At 64.9% G+C, this 20,374-nt stretch overlaps 1 protein-coding gene across 22 annotated transcripts in view; it reads right to left on the reverse strand.

Moving 5' to 3' along the window:
* HDAC4 (histone deacetylase 4) overlaps positions 1–20,374 on the reverse strand; it is a 259,275-nt gene that overhangs the window by 36,590 nt on the left and 202,311 nt on the right. For 20 of the 22 annotated variants that reach the window (XR_008619437.1, XM_055090985.1, XM_055090956.1 and 17 more), the window contains 4 exons: positions 16,780–16,966; positions 13,433–13,566; positions 10,637–10,757; positions 3,295–3,341 (listed from right to left, as the gene is read on the reverse strand). Coding sequence is in view for 21 of the 22 variants with exons in the window: in XM_055090985.1 (XP_054946960.1) it covers positions 3,295–3,341; positions 10,637–10,757; positions 13,433–13,566; positions 16,780–16,966 (489 nt within the window). In the remaining variant the exon portion in view is untranslated. Of the gene's footprint in view, positions 1–3,294; positions 3,342–10,636; positions 10,758–13,432; positions 13,567–16,779; positions 16,967–19,920; positions 19,985–20,374 lie in introns of all 22 variants that reach the window. The other 2 variants (XM_055090994.1, XM_055090950.1) reach the window with 2 other exon arrangements.

Here is a 20,374-nt window from a genome sequence, read left to right on the forward strand (position 1 = left end):
GGGCCCAGCCGCTCCGCGGCACGTGGGATCTTCCCGGACCGGGGCACGAACCCGCGTCCCCTGCATCGGCAGGTGGACTCTCAACCACTGCGCCACCAGGGAAGCCCCAAGATATATTTTTTAAACTCTAGCTAACGTGGGCAGGACAGAAGACACAGACTTGACGAGTCAGTTCTGCGGAGGCTGTCTCCTGCGGGAGCCTGGGGGGCGGGGAGCAGGGGCCACGATAAAGCAGGAGCCCCTGGTTCCAGGTCAAGGGCACTGCCATCCCCAGGGCAGGGCAGCTGGTGCCTCGGCCGCACACACCTGGGGCTCGCGTGCCCTTCCTGTGGATGCCCGAGCCTAGAGATGGTTCTGGGAAGCTGTGAGGAGTGAGCCCTTCCACCCGCAGCAGAGTCGGCCGGGTCTGGGTGAGACCCTCCTTCCCACGGCAACCTCTTCCAAGCGCTGAACGCTCGGGGCCCCGGACACAGAGGCTGAGCCGCAGGTGAGGGCCCGGCACCCCCTCTCCGGCCCAGCCAGGGTCGGCGCCCGGGCCCCTGCCCACCTGACAAAGGCCCTGATCATTACGTGGTGCGGATGGATTTCTTTCAATGAAGTCTTGGGGCTTCATCTTCAAAGCAAGATGATTTAAAATACATTTACGAGCAGCTCGAGCTATTTCCTGAGAAGGGTTATTCCGTGCGGGCTCTTCTTTTCAATGACCAAACCTCTATGTTCTTTAAATAGCTTCCAAATGTCAGCAGAACGCTCTGCACTTAGCGTACTCTCCGCAGCATTAATATTCAACGTTCAAAGACTGGTTTCTGTTCTAAATAATACTGTGCTGTTATTCATTGAAGTAGCCACTCAACTAGAATATTCTGGACCAGTTGCTTCAGCCAAAGAATCAATTCAATAAAACCAAAGCGAGAGCTGGCGGGAGGATCCGACCGGCTGCCTGGGCCTCGCGAGAGGCCGCACCCCTGAGGACTACAGGGGGTTGGGGCAAAACTATGCAGATTATTTCTCCTCCAAATGCAGTGATGTGGGTTTTAGGCTAAGTAACCAGAGCCAGGTGGGGAAATGGACTGACCCTCCGTGTGCTCTGAAGGACCTCTGTGCTCTGCTCTCCTCCCGCATGGCCCCAGCGTCCAGGAGGTCCTGTAACATCGTGCCCAGGGTGAGGGACAGACCCCCCCAGCCCCAATGCAGTGTCTCCAGAGAACCTGACGGCACTTTCCACTGCTTCGGGGTCTCAGTCCCCCAGCTTCTGGCCACCAGCTCCCCAGGGACCAACGTGGGACGGTCGGGTTGGAGCCCCGAGTTCCAGAAGTACGAGGCGGCCCCGCTTGGGGCGACCACAAATGCAGGAGCTTTGGAAGCAAGGGAAAGAGCAAAGGGCCTACTCCACAATCCCCCACAATCCCCGGCAGCGAGGATGGAGAAAAGGTGAAGACAGGGGTGGGGAGACCTCTTACAGAGATTTCAAGTGGACACGCGGGGTGGCCGGGGCGGCCACTCTGGGTGGGCCGCGGAACTTAGAAGCCACTGGCACTCGGGGCCCCCAGGGCCTGCCAGGGCAGGGCTGGAAGGGAAATGCAATAATCAGGAGGTGAGCAAAGCAGAAGTTTCTCTTATTTGGCTTGGAAGAAAAAGGTAAACCCATTTAAAAGCTCCATTACAGACCCCGGATGTTAATTCAAGTAGCTTCAGGGGAGGCAACGCACCCGCTCCTTCCCTGCTTCACCAGCCGACCGACCGACCTGCACCCTCCCAGCCACACCCGGGCCCCTGGGGTCTCCTCCGCTTCCCTGACAGACAACGCCCCAGCGGGCTGGCCCCCAGCTCTGGAAGGAGATTCAGAGGCCCAAGAGGGCTGCGGCTGCACCAGCGACATGGCGAGTCCACGCTGAGCCGGCACTGCGATTGTCTGCCCTCCTACCGGGGTAGTTACAGAAAACAACTGAAAGTGAACGGTCACACTTGCCACTAATTATTCTGACGGGCTCCCCTCTCGACCGTGTTCGGCTTGGTGAGGTTTTCCACGTCTCCGTGTTCCAGAGCGTTTTCGTGCCTGGATGTGGAGGTGGGCGCGGGTAGCCTGCTGGGGGCTGGATCTGGACTTCACACCAGGGAGGGGCCACCTGGCTCAAGGCCCCAGGCCCAGTCCCCATCTCGCTTTCATTTGCAAATTAGAAATCCTGCTTCGCACAGCACGCTGCTGCAGGGCGGTGCAAATCCAAGCCTTTTCAAGTCTGGCCAAAAACTTGCCCCGCATTAAGAGACTGCAGCCTATTTACAGTACAAAATACAATAACTCTAAGAGGGCCTGGTGGTGGCATGAATAAACGCCGTTTATGCTCTTTCTGACGGGATAATTTTCAAAGCAGCGATTTTTGTAAAGACTCAGGAAGAAAACAATTTTGTTTCATTTCCATAACGGAATCCAGACCCCGAGCTTCACCCCGCGATCTGTCATCACGTTCACACTCGGCTGATGCGCGGTTCCAGCCGAGACGCCTTTGTCGTCCACTAGGTCCTCCGGCCTCTCTGTGACCGTGACCGGCTGCAGCACTTCCCGGGCTGGGGAGCTCCACGGCCAGCAGGCTGGCCAGGAGGGGGCTGGTCCTTGCCCTCACCCTCCCTCATCCAGAGGACAGCGGGGGCGTGGGGGGGACAGCCCCTCCTGATTGAAGGAGAAGCTCTGGCTGCGGAGACCTGGCCTCCGCTGCGCTGAGGTAGGGGTGGGTGCCCAGACGGGTTCTGCGCCCCCATCACGGCCAGGGAAAGCCCAAGTCAAATCAAGATGCTGGTTCTCCTGCGTGTCTACCTGCCCAGGTCTGCCCAAGAGCTCCATCTCCCGGAGAAGCAGCTCTACCCACCCCACGTGGCCCATAAACCTCGTGCCCACGGTCAGAGCTTGGGGCTTCGGGCTGGAGCTCGGATACGGGATCGACACACACCCTGGGAGGTGATGGATTCACGACCCGAGCCGGGACCAGTGGACTGTTGCTCGGTGGGTCAGACGAGACAGGCCCACACACCGGATCCCGTTTCCTAAAGCCAGCCGTGGTGCCAGACGACCTTCCCCGGGGGAAGGTGCCCCAGACCCGCCATCAAAACGCTCACAGGCTCACAGGGCCTTTGAAGCCACACGTGTGAGCGGTGGGGCAGCCCCGCCCAGCAGGCCCTGTTTATGGAAAACACCTGGCAACAATTACCTGCTCTGCGGAGAGCAAGGCGGCGATTTCTGTGACCGCCAGGACCCTGAGAACAAACAGGATATTATTTACACATTAAAGAACTACTTACCCCGACACCACCGCAGGGCAGCCTGACAAACACCGACGTCAGCGAGCCTGCGGGGAGAAGGAGAGCCCAGGTCAGGTGGGCAGGGTCACCCAGCGCCCCAGCCTGCAGGGAGCACGGCGCCGGCGGTGCCGCAACAGCGCTCCGACACTTGCGGAAGAGGCACGACGGGTCCCACGTACCGAGGGGCAGAGGGGCTTCAAAGGCACCCCTGTATCACCGTGTGGCGCCGCAGGGCGCACCTGGCCGGTGGGGAGTCCTGGGCTGAGCGGGCCCAGCCCCTGCGGAGAGCCCTTGCACTCTCCATGGCAACAGCCCACTCCTCACGGGGTGGGGAGACCCCACGGAGGCTTCTGCTTCCAGCCCGAGCTGTGCACCTGGCAGGGAACCACCCAGAGCTCCCTGCCCCCGACACTGGCTCTCAGCTCTGAGCTCTGGCCGCCCTCCCCAGCTGTGAGCAAGACAGAGGCCTGGTGTCAACCCCCCCGGGCGAGCCCTTCAGACACGGAGGGGTCTTCTGGGATGTAACAGCAGCCCTCTCCGCAAGTACAAGTGTTCCAAGGTCACTGGGATGGTGCACAGCTAAGGAACCACGCAGCCTGGAGCCTGGCCGTCTAGGAAGGCCCGCCCGGGGCCCACGCTGCAGACACAGGGCCCCCGTCCCAGAGGCTCAGGCCTGCCTCGGTGACAAGGACAGGGACTGTCTTCTTCCTCAGTGTGATCCGGGTGCTGGCTGAGGACTAGCCTAAAACCTGCCTGTCATGCAGGACCAGAGGGCGGCACACCTCCCCAGCCCCACCTCCCCGGGCAAAGTGTGACGCCCAGGCTCCCTCCCTGGGCTGGCGAAGTGTGACGCCCAGGCTCCAGCTGGCCGGCCCCTTCAGGAGCTGCCCCCCTCCGCGAGAGACTCTCTGTGCAGCCGGGCGCTCCCTGCCCCCCTCCACCTCGCTCCCACCGCGACCCCCAGGCCCTTCCTGGCAGGTTCCACAGCCCAGCTTGGGAGCCTGCTTTCTGGACCTGGCAGAGCCGGGCCCGGTGCTGGGAGGGCTCCCTCCCAGCACCGCCCTCTCCCCGACCCGGAGCACCAGCTCTGCTTGGGTGGCCATGAGCTGCTCCCCGGGCCCCGGGAAGAAAGCAGCTCTCGGGTCACAGGGTCCAGACGGCTCGCCAGGGGAGCGGCCTTGGTGAGGTCTGTGCCCCCCTCAGCCCGGCTCCTGGCCTGGACCACACTGGACACCCTCCCCGTCACGCCCCACCCCCTCCGAGATGCCCGGACGGTGGGTCCTGCCCCGGGCCTGCCCTGCCCGCGCCCCCAGCCGCCTGCACCCCGGCTCCTGACTGGTTCCCCTGCCGTGCCTTCTGACATCAGTTAAACTGATTCTCGAGGAGCCACACAGCCTCTGGCCCCACCCCCGTGAGGCCGGGGGCACGCCTGCCTTCTCCGCCTTGTGACCCGACCGCAGGCCCACAGCCGGGAATCGGCGGGTGCGCGGGTGGGTGGAGGGGCCAGCGGGCAGGGAAGTGATGTCCAAGGAGAGCAGCCCTGGGAGGGGCTTGCCAGGCCTGCCCTGCCCCCCGTGGGAGGTCCTGGGGCCGGAGGGAGAGGGTGGGCTGCAGTGCATGACGGGGGCGGGGGAGAGGGGCGCTGGCACCACGCTGTCCTGCGACAGATTCACCCAATGGCCTGAATCAGGGAGGGCGGCAGCAGCCCCCGCTCCCCCCACAGGGCCCTGCCCTTGACACGCGGCAGCGGCTCTAGGTGACCACGGGCTGGGAATGGCTTCGAGACGGTTCCCGTAACACCCACTATTCCAGCACACAGGAACAGGATGCTAGGGATGTAAGGGCTTTCGCCCAAAGAATCCACGCGCCCGTGCGTGTGAATCCATGTACCTCAATCAGTGCGTGTGTAAATATGAGTGAGAGGGGCTCTGCTGAGACTGGGTTTCTGTGCTTGAAATCACAGACGATGCTGTCTGTATTAACACCACAAATCGTCTGACTATTTTGATTCTGTTCATCATCCAGCCAGGAAAGACCGTGATAATACAAAAGGTAGGACACCTGCATTCGGACACAAGCCCGTGCTCGGACGGGCAGCAGGGCCTGGAGCTCAAACTGGGGGGCTGTCCTGGCCCAGAGCTCCGGAGCGGCCCAGCGGTGGCCTCTCCACACAGCTGGCCTCCCCCCGGCCCCGGCCGCCTCGGCCGAGGCCCGCCCCCGCTGGCCTCCTGTGTTCCGGGGCCACCACCGCCTAGGCCGGGTCACAAAGTGTTCAAGCCGAGAGACGGGGGGCCTGGCGCTCGAGGAGCACCCTTGCTTTCCCAGTCCTGGCAGGCTGGCTGACAGGCAGGCTGGGGGGCCGGCGTGCGTGGGGCCGATGCCGCCTGTCTTCTGCGGCGGCTGCGGCTCCTCCCGCCGTGCCGTGCGCAGAGGGGTCGCCTAGTGACCCTTCACCCGAGCACGGCCCGCACGAGGTGCTCCGCAGCCCTGGCTCCGCGCTCCTCAGCCGCCGGGCCAGGCTCCCGCCCCAGGTCGCTGCCATCAGATGAACCCTGACTTCCAGGAACACCTAAGGTGGTGACCAGGTAGCCCCCTGCGGCCCGGCCAAGCTGTGTCACTGCCCCACACTCACGACACAGGCCTCCTTGCACGTGGCTTGGAAATTTGTGGATTCAGTTACGGAGAGGAAGGGAGATCACCCAGTGGTGTGTAAACACCGCATCGGGGCACCGTTAACATCAACTCTTAGCACGGCGGCAACAGTCGGACTGACGTAATGACGTTAGAACAATCACCAGAGACGTAGACAGGTCTCAAGCGGTAGGAAGGTATCTGCTTGGGCGACCTCACGGCGACGTGAGCGGACTTCACAACACAAAACCCAGTAGGAGGGAAAGAGGAAACGGGATGGGTTGTAACAGCATCGTGGTAAATGGAACACACTCACACTCACAATACGTGTGTTCGCGACAACACACTCGGCTCATAAAAGAAACACTCAACACCCGCCGCGGCTGCCTACGGGCGGAGCGGCTCTGAGACGGTGGACGGACACCCCAACAAAGAAGCCGCAGCCAGCAGAGGGGCTTCCAGGGACGGAGACGCTGGGCGCGCCGAGGGGTCCCCACGAGGTGGCGGACACGGCTTGGCGGCAGGCAGGCGCCGTCTCCCGTCTCGCCCACCGTTCACTCTTCCCCAGGGACTCCTGGCTCCGGCGTCTCTCCCACTTCCGCTCACCCGTCTTAAGCCTAGTTTGGAACCAGTCTGGAAACCTCACCCGTCCTCCTGGCGGGGGACTCGAGCCTCCGTGCCTGCAGGGAGACCACCCTCCCGTCGCCCCATCCCCTGCCCCGTGGAGCAGTGCGCGCCCAGGAGACGGGCGTTTTGCAGGACTCCTGCGGGCTGACCGGGGGCAGGTGTGGAGCGTGCGTGGGCTCCGAGCCGCACGGTGCGTTCAGGGGGAGGCCGGCTGCTCTCCGGGCTGAGGCCCCCGGACGCTCCCAGAGACTGCTGAGGTGGGGGCTGCCAGTCCCGTGTGCAGCACACCAGTGCCGTCCCGGGACCCACGGGCAGCCCCTCCCGTGCGGGAGAGCGTTCCAGGAGCCGGGCTCCGCGTCTCCTGGGGGATCCCGGGGCCCTGCCGGACGTGCCGGCCTGAAGACCCTGCGCTTGGCCCACTCGGCCCCTCCCTCCGAGCCCGCTGACCTTCTCCCCCATCCACAGCGTCCTCGTCCCTGAAGCCTCCTTTCCACAAAGCCCTGCCTGGGCCCAGGCCAGACCCTCTCCTCGGGGCCCCGGCCGGCACTCTGTCTCATTTCTGGACGTTCCTGCTCCGATCCGCACCCCTCCCTGTGCCACGGGCCCGGCCTCTGGGCTCTCCCGGGTGTCACCTGTCCTCCGGAGCCCTGGGCCCCTTCCTGGGGGCGGCCGGCTTAGACCTCCCTGCCCTTCCGAGTCCTGCTCCATGACTCTGGGTGCGGGGCCTGGGCACCCCCAACAAGCCCTCCCAGCTCAGAGGACACGGGCGTTTTGGGGGCGCCGGTGGAGGACGTCGTACACACCGAAGGGTCCATTCCATATCTGTGTCCAGTCCGCGTCGCAGACGCCCCTCGGCCGAGGGAGAGAACAGAGCAGCGTGCCCCCTTCCACGGGGAACGGGGACCCCCTCCTCGGGCCAGGCGCCCCCATACATCTCCTGCTTTCCTGCGTGTTATCCTACACCACGTGGCTGAGCTTCGGAAAGCCAAACTGAGTAGCAGGGACGAACCTCGCTGAGTGAGGGCACGGGGCCCTTGGGGGGCAGCAGTTCCCGGGACAGGAGCTGGAGCGTCTACTTCCCTGGAGTCCACGTGCGTCTGCAGAGCAGGGCTCATGACGGCCAGGGCACCTGGCCGGGCCAGGGACCAGGCCCGGGACGTGGCCGCGGGGGGAGTGGCTCTGCAGGTCTTCCCCGGCCCACTGGGACCAACCCCATCCCGGGGGCGGGCAAAGTGAGCCCCCAGCTGACCCAGGCAGCAGAGCCTGCGTGAGGAACAGGGGCTGCACGGCCAAGACAAGAGGAGACCCCGGGCAGGCTATCGCGGGTCCTGGCCTGGCCACCGCGGCAGTCCGGCTCGGTGGACACTGTGGTGGAGACAGCCCAACAGGAGGCCTGTCAGCCACACTGGCCCAGGCTGCCCTGGGGGCTTCCACATGGGGAACGGGCGGCCTCCTGACCTGCCTTCACCATCCTCAGCGGGGGGCCTCTTGTGACTGACATGGCTTCGGTGTTTTTTTCCCCCCAATTCACATGGTGGAACCCTTACCCTCAATGTGATATTAGGAGGCGGGGCCTTTGGCAGGGGATTAAGCCGTAAAGATGGAGCCCTCGTGAATGGGGTTAGTGTCCTTATATAAAAGACCCGAGAGAGCTCCCTCACCCCTCCCACCAGGAGGACCCAGCCAAAGGCACGGGCTGTGAAGCGGGAAGAGGCCCTCACCCACCACACGCTGGCCTCCTGAGCGCGCCTGTCCAGCCTCGGGGCAAGGAGCAAGTCTGGACACGCCCTGATTCACCCTAATACTCGACCGAGTCTGGCCGGGTGAAAGAACCTTCCCCCAGACCTGGCCAGGTGTCGCACTGCTACCGAGGGGCCTGACGTCGTCCTCTCCCGGGAACAGCGCAGCACCCTTGCATCCTGTCCCTGTGCTCTGAGATTTCCCAGCGGTGCTCCCTGGCAGGGCTCTCGCGGCCGGCGGCTGGTCCTCCGGTCCTGGGACCTTCTCGTGATCACCCCAGATGCTCTCCTTTCCTTTCCGTGTTCTCCGGAGGCTCCTGCTTCCTGGGCCCCGAGTGCCAGGAACGCTCCTTTGATTTTCTTCTTTTCTCCTGTTTCCTGGTGTCCAGCTCTGGTCACCTTCCCGCTCTACTTTCCGGGGGCCCTGACCCACCGTTCCTTCCAGCCCGAGGACTCGATCTCTGTGACCATGTTTCACTTCACTCTCTGTTCTGTTTTTTCCCTTTTCTATGGCCCTTGTTCACGTCCTGTGGACGTGGAATCGCCCCTCTTTAAGGATCCTAATGCTGTTCTTGGCTCTCTCTGCAGCGCCCCCCTCCGGTCCCCGCACCCACCCAGAAGTCTGGCCTCCGAGCTGCTGCTGGGTGCCTTCCCAGGTGCCGATAACCCTTGGTCTTCTGTCCGCGGCCTAGAGTGAGGACGTAAAGCCGGTGGAAGGTGCGGGGACCCGGTGGAGACACGGTGGCCTTGTGAACTGTCAGCACACGTCAAGGATCTTAGGCGGCCATCCGCTGCGGTGCCCCTGATGACAGCTTCCTTCGGGCTAGTCAGGCCCTGAAGGAGGTCCCCATCTCTGCCCGGGGGGAAAGGTCAGTGTGCCGGGAGCCCAGCACGGGGCGGGGTGGGGGGGTCGGCCTCACCGTGCTCTGTGCCTGAGTCTGTCCCAGCCCAGAGACCCTGTGCCTTTCTGTCCAGGGCTGCGGGGTTGGCAGGGCGTCGGGACGGAGGCCTCTCAGGCCCCTGTGGCCCAGTGCCCTGTCTGAGCCCTGCCTGTCCTGCACCCCGGGGCCAGGGTCCCTGCGGTCACTGTCCCTGGACTGTCCGAGTCAGCGGGCGGAGCTGGGGGTGTCTGCCCCGCGCCGCTCTGCGGCCCACTCCCTGGCACCGGCTGTCCAGCTCCGGACCTCCTGCTCCTTCCCTGCCTCCCAGGTGCGAGGGTTTCTGTCTTTTGAAAGCCCTGTTGCTCCATACGACCCCCACCCCCCCAGGCCAGAGCCCAAGTGTCTCCTCGCTCTCGGGGGGCTCAGCGCCTCCCGGGCGCACAGCAGAGGAGAAGACGTGCTCCCCGAGCGTGCGAATGAGTGAAGCGGAGCATGAGTGCCCGGGGAGGGAGCACGGCGGCGCTGCAGGATCCCCGGGAGGGCCAAGCCGGCCCAGGGCAGGGCCGGGCACAGAGATGACCTTCGCCACACCTGCCACGGAAACCGGAGCAGACAGCGCACCGCCCTCCCCTTCCCCCCGCCCCATCTGGGACCCCAGCGGCTGTGATTCCCGGGCCCCTGCTGCCTGCTTTGGCTCCGCTCAGGGAGCAACCCCAGGGGGCTTCTCTCCCCAGGGGGCAAAGGCAGGGATGGGAAGGAGACCCACGGCTGGCGACTGGCCCGGTTGCAGGCGGCTGGGAAGCGGGGGAGGGAATTACCCAGCAAGGGTCCTGACCGGAGGGGGGCGGGGGTCTGCGCCCGGGAGCCTGGGGGACCCCGCCCTTCTGTCGGACCCGCCTGCCTGACGGGGAGCCCCTCACCACCTCCCAAGGCGGGAGACGCCTGTTAGGAGGTTCCTTCCGTCAGGCCCAGATCCCGCCCCCTCATCTGGGGGGCTGCCTGCCAAAGCCGAAGCCCCTGGCCCCCGGGGAGGGGGGGGTCAGGTGCGGGGCGGGGGCGCTCGGGCCGCCACGGTGCCCCCCCGAGCCTCGAAGAGCGTCCCCAGACCGACTCCAGGCCCAGTGCGGGGTGGCCGGGCGGCCTCCAGCATCCCAGCTCTGCATTTGACATTCTGCAAAACCACCGGTTCTCAGCCCGTCTTCTCCCCAAGACACCGGACACAAAGCAAGAAACCAACTGCCCACGTGAATGCCGAGCGTGGAAATCTCTCCTACGGCCCCTCACCTGAGAGCCTGGCCCGGGCACCACGGAGAAGGGTCATCCCCGCCCGAGCTGCCCGCACGGAGCCTGGTGGGCGACACTCGCCTGTGCAGCGGGGGGCATGCAGGTGGGACGGCGGGGCCTCGGGCGCGGGCAGGGCTGGAAACAGCCTCGGCAGTAAAGGTAAAGAAGGCCTTGAAATACCTAGAAGTTTCTTACTGTCCAGTTTCTGCCTGTTGAGGGGGTTTGTGCCGTAGAGCAGGGCGTGCGCCTCTGAGTGCACTGTCTGCAGCTCCTCCAGGGTGGCCTTGCGTCCGCGTATACACTGCGGGGACAGAACGAGACAGGATACGGCAGGGGTCAGCCTCAGCAGAAAACGGGCCCCAGGGGGACGTGAAACGCTCTACAGGCACGAGCACAAAATTATTTGGTTATCGCGAGAAATCAAAAGCAAACATCACCCGACGCGATATTTGAAAAATATTCAAGAAATATTTTAGAGGGTTTGCGCTTTAATTATAACTTAGGAAAACATTTTAAAAAAGGATAATTCCAGACTTCAGCGCTTTAACCTTCACTGTCACACAACTGATTTGGCATCAAATTACTGCTTTGCCTTCCAACTGCCGGGGTCTGGTCTTAAAAGAGAGACGAGCTGCCTGGGGGTGGACCTGCCCCTCTGCTCTCAGGAAGCGGGGGCCAGACCCCAGCTCCTTGGGCATCTCCGAGCCTTCCCGCAAGCCCGAGACGGCCCGCAGTCGTCTGACACCCCGATCTGCGTGTCCGTCTGCACTTTTCTTCGTTCTGGAAATTCCTCAGGTCTGGACCCCTCGGCTATTTTCAGATGTTCTCCAGAAATTATCTTGAGCTGAGCTACATTTACTTAACCTTTGAGAAGAAGGCTGGTTTGTGAAGCGAGATTCCAGTTGACGCTTCTTTATACTTTCCGAGGGCCAGAGAGACACAGGAAGAGCCAACAGGACCCTGGGGGCCCAGGGGGAGGCCGTGGGCTCGCCGGGCCGGACGCACCCCCATGCAGGGGCAGGCCAGGAGCTGCGCTCTCCCTGGGAACCTCCAGGGAGGTCCCAGAACCACTCCTAACGGTACAGCAGGCCTCCCAGAGACGCCTGCCGACGCGGGAGCAAAGGGCAGGGGAGCCGAGGCCGGCTGTGACCCAGTCTTGCCGGCCGGGCCTCCTCCTCGTGGAGGGGCCACGAGGCCGCAGAGAAGGCTGCCCGCCCCGTGGAGTGAGGGGTGCTGGCCGGGAGGCCTGGGCACCGGGTGGTCGCCCGTGCCTCTGCTTCTCCCGTCGGGGGCCTCTCCAACAACCCGTGTTCCCTCGGCCGAGGGGACACGCGTCGCCCTCTGGACCTGCAGGTGCCCCGCACGGCGAGCGGCCCCGCACGTTGAGGGCACGCCTGGCCCTTCACCCCGGGTCTCCTCCCTACCAGCCTGGGCCCGACAGGCCCGTCTCCTCGGTACCCGGGGCCCCCACGGCCATCGGCGCCGGCCCTCAGTGCCAGGGCGCTGGACGAGCAGCTCGGTCTGCCCCCCTCGCCTCCGTCTCTGGCCTTGAAACCACCCTGGAGGCCCCGGGCCCGAGGGGACCCTCCTGGGGGCGAAGGAAGCGGCGCCTGGGAGGCGGGGCGGGGCGGTGGTCCTGGGGCGGGAGGAGGAGGAGGGCGCGTCCGCCGGGGCGATGCTGCCCCCCAGTGGTGCAGCCTCACGGGATCTGGGAGCAGGTGCCGAGGGCTCCGGCCCACAGCCTCGGGGTCCCCGTCCTCTCCAGAGGGACACTCCAGGACAGGATTCTGGACCCAGGCCCCATGCTTTCCCCTCCAAACACCACGTATCGCCATAAACTGGCAGAGAGATGGGGTCACGCGGGACCACTGACCTCAACTCCTAAATGCTCTGGCTTCTGGGGAAGGGGGGCTGGATGGGGGGCAGCGGGGTTCGGACCACGCCCGCCCTCCAGACGTGCTGCTCCGGGCCTGGCCCAGGTGGCACGGGGCTGGGAAGGACGGACGCGGACGTTCTGCTCATCCACGGGGCTCTAGCTTTGCAGGGCCACCCTGCACCCCGTCCCCAGCTTCACGGGGTTCCCAGTGTGTGGGGAGAGAGCAGGCCCCCACTTGGTGGGCACGTGGAGGGCTGGCCGCCACTGTCCTAGAGGGCTCCTGGGAGGGGGTGCCGCCTGCCCCGCTCCACGGATGACGATGCTGTGGCGCCCAAGGCCTGGAGCCCCCCCAGCCCCCTCCCCGTGCACCCGCACAAAGGCTCCTCTGCCTCCTCTCACCCCAGAGCTCAAGACCCTCTTGATGGCCGCACGCCAGGAAACGCCTCTCCCCCATCAGAAGGATGGAGGGGCCTCAAAGGTCCTTCAGCAGAGCCCTCCTGTCCTCATGGGCCCGGGGCCACTGCAACAGTGGGGGGTCGGCGTGAGTCCCAGGCCCCGACGGGCCGGGGCCGAGGCAGCTCAGCCCGCCTTCTCGGCAGGCAGCGTGGTCCCCTTGCCAGGCGGCTGGGACAGACGCGAGGACCCACCGCTCAGAGGGGTAGAGGCGGGGCCGGTGCTGCACTCGGGAACCTACGCCAAGCAGACCAGACCGGCCCGCGCACCCTCCCCGCCTCGGGGGCCCTGAGGCTCCCCACACCCTGGGAGAGGCTTTCGGGAAAAATTCAAGTCAGAGAGCTTCCAAGGGAAAGCCAACAGGATGATGGACGCCCCCAGACCCTGCCCCTGCGGCAGAGGCCCTGGGACGGCCTGGCCGCGTGACCCGGGCGCTGACGGGGAGCCCGGCTAGGGGCTGGCCTCCCAGGGAACAGGAGCGTGCGAGAGGAGGCGCAGGACAGGAGGGCTCGGCATTCCTCCGGAAGCCAGGCCCGTGCGCCTGCCCGCAGGGCCCGTGTCCTCCCCCAGGGCCTCCCCCGCTCAAGCCCTGGCTCACGCGGGCCAGCACGGGCCGCCCTCCTCGCCGCCCCCGGGGCCGGCCTCACCTCGCATTTGCCTCGAAGGCCGGTCTCCTGCAGCCGGGACCAGATGCTCTGGATGCGCCCGGCGTGCTCGGGGTGGCTGTTGGTGTTCCCGCAGGCGCACTGGTGCTTCAGCATCAGCGTGTCGTACACGAGGCCTGGGGCAGAGGGGGAGGCGCCGCCGTCAGAGGAGCCCTCGGGTCCCCGGGCAGCTGCCCCCGCCCGCCGCCCGCGCACGGCGCTCGCCCAACGGTCAGAATCCCCGCCGCCCGGGGGTGGAGGCAGCTGAGCGGCCTGCAGCGCGCGGGGCAGGCGGCCCGCCCCCAGGTCTCCCGGCTGAGAGCCGTGTGGCACTCACGTCCAGGGGACTGCGCTGACCCAGAAACAAGCGAGATTTGGGTCCAAAGCTCGAGGCTCTCTGTCAGGGAACTTCTCTATCGAGCGGTTCAACCCTGTGGACTGAGATCCGTCCCAGGTTCTTGGGGCCCCGAAGGCTCAGTCCTGCCCTCAGAACCTTGCAGAGCAGCTGGACAGGCGCGTGGAGCTCACACGCGTGCGCACACACACACGGACGCGAGCGCGTTTAAAATCACCCCAGAAGCGGACGTACGTGGAGTCCGGGAACTCACTGCCCAGCTCTACTCTCCACTCGGGGCAGCGCTGGAGGCTGCTCAAGCCTGAGGGCGCCCAGCACAGAGCCGGCCCAGCGGTGGGGTCGCCCTCAGGAGGGAAGTGCGGCAGCCTCACCAGCCCGGGCTTCCGCCGCAGGGGAGCGGTGGCCCTTCCAGCTGACCAAAGGGACTCATGTCACTTGGCAGCTGCGTGGAAGGTAGTGGAACCTGCATGTCTGGAGAAAGGGGAGGCGGGGCGGGTGGGTGTGGCCGCCTTCCGCTTCCACCAGGAGCCCCCCTGTGCCGTGCCCCTCCTGGGGGGGGCGGTCAGCCCCTGGTGACATCTGCCAGGAGGGGGCCCTGTTGTCCCCGACACAGCACAGTCACACACCTGGTCTCCCAGGGTTGGGACAGCGGGAAGGCGGCTGGGTGAGTGGACGCCCTGGCAGCCACCGGCACCCGTCACTAACACCTGCTCGTTCAGGTGGAGAAGGGAGGGAGCGCTGGGCCAAGAGCAGGGGCCGCAGAGTCAGAGACCCACGGCCGCTCCTTCTCCGTGTCTGATGCTGCAAAGCGGAGGCGTTAGCACCAGCCTCCGGGGAACCGAGCTTCAGCATGAGCCTGTTCCTACAGGTCCAGCTGGACACGGCAGTGCCCGAGCCTCCCCGCTCAGTCTCCTAGAAGTTGGGCTAATGGGAGTCAGTCCCCCTGCATTGGAGGGATTCTGGGTCCCCCAGCAAAACTGATCGGTGGGGCCGGGGAGAGTGGGGTTGGACTTCTGGGAAAAAAAGCAGCAGGACAGGGGCAGGTTTACAGTCAGCGCGCTAACGAGGGTATGCCTGGTAGCGCCTAACAGACGCACACACACGTCTACGGGGACGGCATGGACGTATGTATGTGCACAGCCCAGAGGCCCATCAGCAGCACGACACGGCCACCGCCTCCACAGCATCGTCGTGGTGATAAAATCGCCTCCTGACGTTTACTGGCCACGAGGCCAGGAACTTCAAGGTGATGCCCCTGTCCCCCCTTTCACAGACGGGACGGCAGCAGAGCCGGTCTGCAGGGTGAGCGGGGAGTGGCCAGCATGCTGGGCAGACGCGCGTGGCTCAAAGACGCCAAGAATGGCCGACAGCAGCGCAGGCCCCCGAGTCCTGGCTTCGTAAAACGCACAACGTCTGCGTCCACCCGCCTGGCCGGCTACACGCAGCAACAGCCCAGGAGACGTGACCTGAACGCTGACAGCGGCTCCTCCGGGGGGCAGGGCTGGGGCACCCGTTAGCTTCCCAGGTTTCCAGCACGTGTGCTTTTTTTTTTTTTTTTTTTTTTTTCAAGTATTTATTTATTTATTTGGCAGCGCCGGTTCTTAGTTGCGGCACATGGGATCTTAGTTCCCTGACCGGGGGATAGAACCCAGGGCCCCTGCCTTGGGAGCACGGTGCCTTAGCCACTGGACTGCCAGGGAAGTCCCATGTGTGCTTTCTTACAGTGAATGTGCACTGTCTTATACATTTTAAAAAACGTGGTAACGAAAACAAACTAAGGAGGTCCCTCAACAGAGCAGGGTCCACCGGCCGGGCCACTCCCGGTGACGCCACGCCAACCCGCAGGCGCCCTGGCGGGACCGCTGACCACCCAGGGGGCACATCTGACACGGGAGCGTTTCCACTGTGGTCCTGGGGTCTGTCATGGGAGCTGCGCCCTTCTAACAATGGGCCTACCTCAGCCAATGGCCAAGGACTCACACCTTTAAAAAGAGTCGCCTGCTGACTCTATCTGTGATACTTTGAAGTTTTCTGGTTTTCTTTCCGAAAAGCAAGAATTTAACTTCTGGATACTATGAAACTTTTCTCTGAATGCGATCAGTATCCTTCTGAGACCTGACAGAGAGAACACGGCCATGTTTGCAGCGTGCAGAAAAGCAGGGCATTTTATGAGAACCGTTTGAAGGAGGATGAAACTGTTGTGTATTTGGATAACTTTACCTTAACACGCCACTAAGGAGAAATACCCAATGAGTTAGACGAGAACAGCGTGAGGCGCTAAGCCGGCCGCCCTCCCGTCCCAGGCGGTGGGGCAGGGCGGGGGCTGCCCCGGGAACAGCCTCGGCCCCACAGCGAGGCCAGTGCCTCAGACCCGGGTGGACGCCTCACTTGGCTACAGTTCTCAGCCCTGACTTGCGGGGAGCGCCTTTCAGGCGGAGGCAGAGGCCCCCGCCCGCAGACTTCTCCCCGGCTGGACGGGGCGGCGAGGCAGCGCAGGTGGAAAAACTGCTGTCGGCAGCAGATAGGGAGGCCAACTCGGTGCCGAGAGCAGGCGTCCAGGGCTGGCCGAGCCCTGCTCTCACTCGATGCGCAAACACTCCGCGGGGTCACCTGGGCCTCACAGGCGAGGTCCCGGCCGAGAGCTCAGTTCGAGGTCGGGAAGGATGAGAAAAGGGCAAGGTCACTACCCTGCTGACGGCGACGGGAAGCCGCAGGCCCGCGGACGGGCTGCTCTCTGGAGACTATGACTCTCCGGGGAAGAGAAGGTGGGCTTCTGGGCTCAGGACAGAGCCCCAGGGTCACGGAATGGGGTGAGGGGAGCCCCAGGAGCGCTCCCTCCGGTGCCCCCGGCCCGGGCTAAGCCGAGGGCGAAGCTCGGGCCAGGTGTGAGGGGGCGTGAGCCCTGCAGGCGGCCCGTGCAGGTCCCGCAGTGGCGCCTCCCGCCCCCTCGCGTGTGCCCGGGCCGCGGCCCCGTGCCCCCCACCCCCCACGTTACCTGTGGTGAACCGCGGCTTGGTCGGGGGCTCCTGCACAGACATGGGGAAGGTGGCGGACGCGGGGGAGGACTGCGCCCGGGACAGAGGCCGGTGGCCGCCGAGGGACACGGGGATGCCGGCCGCCTCCATCGACGCCTGGTAGCTCCTCAGCTGGTGGACCCGTTGCTGCTCCAGGAGGAGGGCTTGCTGGGGGAGAGGAGACAAGAGCCATGTTCGCTGCCTCCAGGCAGCTCCCGCCCCCGGCTGGAGGGCTACGTGTGTCCCCTTCTCCCAAGTCGCTCACCCACCCGGCCCCCGGCCCCCGGGCGGCACCGGGTGGACAGCCTGCGCTGGCCCCGACCAGACCGACATCCCCGTGGGAAGACGGACCGTCAGCGGAGACACCCGACGAGCCCGGTCAGGGCTGACAGGGAGGCCCGGCCCAGCCTGGGGGCCGCGGGGAGTCCCTGAGGAGGTGGCACCCAGGGAGGCAGGGGCGGCCGGGCAGAGGATGCTCGGGGCGGGGCTCGGACGTGTGAAGAAAGGGACCGGCCAGGAAGCCACGCCGACGGGGCTCAGAAGCACTCCCGGCCGGGCCTGGTCTCGACCAGGGGCGCCCGGTCTGCACGCCAGCAACTTGGGTGAAAAGCACATCACGGCCGGAAACGCGACTTCTTCTCCATCCCCGACCTCTTCCCTCTCCTGGTCTCACACGTCCTCACGCAGGACGGAAAGGACGGCTGAGGCAGACATGGCCGGGGCCCAGCGGCCTGGGCGTCAGGGCCAGGGGGGTGTGGGTGCACCTCTCCGAGGCCTGGACCCAGAGGGCAATCCCCCGGACTCCACTTTAGCCAAAAATAACCAGAGTAAAAGTGGGTGAGTTAAACACACACTTGTTCACAAAAGTTATCTTTCACGTGAAGAACGGGCTCCTGTGGGAGAATGCCAAGAGGTCCTAAAGCAGGAAGTCTGCCAACCAAAGGGCCTCCGCCGGATGAGGCTCTAGGGCTCAGAAGCAGGGAGGCCGCAGCCCCTCGGCTGAAGCTGGACAGGCCCCCCCTCACCCCTTCCCTGCTCTGGACTCTGAGCCAGCGGAGAAGCACACACGGGAAGGCGCCACGGGGACCGCGGGCTGGGTGGGAGAGAGGCGCTGGGCCCGCGGGGAGGTGGGGTGCTGGGTCTGGGGTGGAGTCAGGGGAGAGGTGGAGGTGCCAGCGGTGCGGGCGGCCACCCGGCCCCCGCCCGAAGCCCGGGGAGCGGGGGACTTCCTCCCTGGGCGGCCACGGAGCGGGGGGCAGGACACCCTATTCAGAGGTGCTGGAGAAGGCAGCGCTCCTGGGCGACTGCGGGCTCCACGGCCAGCCCTGCCTCTGTTCCCGGGGGAAACGCTGTCCTTTGGGAAGAGCGGCCCCGGTGAGGACCAGGCCCCCTGGACGAGGGCCCTCGGCTGTGCTGCAGCCACGGGGGCGGCCTCGGCCCGGGCTCCGGACCTGCTGCCTTTAGGAGGCAGAGTGGAGAGGAGAGAGCCCCGAGCCCCGCCCTGAGGTGAGTGCGGAGCGGGCAGCCCCCCGGGGGCCGCCCCGCCCAGGCGCTTCCTCCGCTTCTGCTGATGGGGCGCCCAGTCTCTCCAGATACGAGCCGCTTACAGAACGTGGTGCCCGTCTCAAGCTGACATCTGCACATTGCTGTGTGTGCACGAAGTTCCCCCGAGAGGAGCTCTGCTCGTGGTTCCTCCAAAGCACACAGAAAGTAGGCGTTTCTCACGACTGTCTCAGGCTTGGAGTACAACGAGGATAATTTTCCTTAGTGAACGCTGGCCACTTTATCACTGACAAGACACTAGCCCTAAAAAATTGTCGAAACGCCTTCCAATTTCATACCAGCGGACGAACAGCGAGCTGAATTCCAGTTACAGTAAGAGGCTGGCTTCCTTCAAAAACGTGCGAGGCCCACGCCCCCCAGCACGGGAACAAGGCCCCAGCTCAGGCCCCGTCACCTGCAGAAGTCTGCACAGCACAAAAGACGGCGGTTCCTCCTGCTGTGACCTCCCTGTTTTTGTTAAGTGCTGGTTCCAGTGCACTTTGCAGACTGGTGTTTAGCGCTGAGGCTGTGGCCCGAGACAGGAGACCGACTGGCTGCCCTCCGAATGAGAAATAAAACAACAGAGCGCCAGCCAGCTGCGGTGCCTGCCCCGGCGTGTGGGGCCGGCAGAGAGAGCTGACCTGCTGCCTGTGCGGGGTCTCCAGAGAAACCTACGAGCTAACCCCGTGTGTCACCTCCCGCCCCACTGCAGATGCCCCCGGGGAGGGCAGACAAGTAGCAGAGGCGCCTGGCCTGGGCTGTCGGGCCAGAGGAGGAGCTTGGCTGGGCAGCCGGCACCAGGCCCGGCGAGGAGGGGGTGGGTGAGCTGGGGCCCTGCACCTCGGGTGTTGAGCTCCACCATCGATGAAGGACACGATTAGGTATTAGATTCCGCTGCTCAGAGGCCCTGGGCCCAGCTTATCAGGAACAGGACAGCTCCCTTGCGGCACTCGGGCTTCTAACACGGGGTTTCCGACTGGCTGGGTGGCCGTGCTAGTGTTTCCCTGACCTGGCAGTTTTACTTTTCACTCAGAGTCAAAGCATCATTTCTCAGATTTATTCATCAGCCTTATATGAGTTTGCTCATTGCGTGTCAGTGAGAGGGAACCTCGGCCGCCCTGGACAGCTGGGCCAGGCTGCTTTTCTGGCTTTGTAAGCCTGGTCACCGGTGCTTCTGGGCCCCCAAGGCCCTGGCTCCTGATCAGATGCTGCCTACCTTTTTGATCAGTTAATAAATCAGCCTCTCCCTCTCCCACGTGCATGTTGATACCACCAACACTCGGACCTGTGCTCATCTACAGCCCATGAACCTGAAGGAAAAGCATCCCTAAGGAGTTCAGGGCCCGCGCTTAGCCGGAAAGCAGGCGCACAGGTACCCACGGCGGGCAAAGGGCCGGTGTCCCCGGGTGTGACCGCTCTAACGCAGACGCCCCACCGCACCTCCCTGCCGCGTGGCCAGGGAAGACGGGGGCCTGGGCGGGCGGGTGTGGGGGAAGACGCCCTCAGACTCCCTCTGGAGGGCGCTGCCCCCGGGGCCCGGCCGGCCCCCCGGCCCGCTCTCCCCGGCTCTGCGGGGTCACCTGTCTGAACAGCAGCTCCTGCTCGGAGGGCTGCTGCCGGCCCGGCTCCGCCTCCTCCTCATCGCTCTCGGTGGGCTCCTGCTTCACCTGCACCCCGGCCAGCGCGTGCGCCTCCTTTGGCCCCGAGGGCCGGTCCAGGAAGGGCTCCTCCAGGAGGGCCTGGTGCTCGCGCAGCTCCTCCTCCGTCTCCTCGGGGTGGCTCTCGGGCTGCCGGGCCGGCTCGCTCGCCTTGGGCATGATCTGCAACACAGAGGTTAGGGACGGAGCTCGGCGGGACGTGGGGCGAGCGAGATCGCGGGACATGAGAAGGCCGGTCGCAGAGCCCACGCCTCAGAAACGGGGGCCAGCCTCTGAGGGCGCCGCTACACACGCGTGCACACGCACACACACACACACAAAGCCCACGCCTCAGAAACGGGGGCCAGCCTCTGAAGGCGCCGCTACACACGCGTAC

Source organism: Physeter macrocephalus, chromosome 2 (genome assembly GCF_002837175.3).
Source record: "Physeter macrocephalus isolate SW-GA chromosome 2, ASM283717v5, whole genome shotgun sequence".
In the NCBI taxonomy this organism is placed as follows: Eukaryota; Metazoa; Chordata; class Mammalia; order Artiodactyla; family Physeteridae; genus Physeter; species Physeter macrocephalus.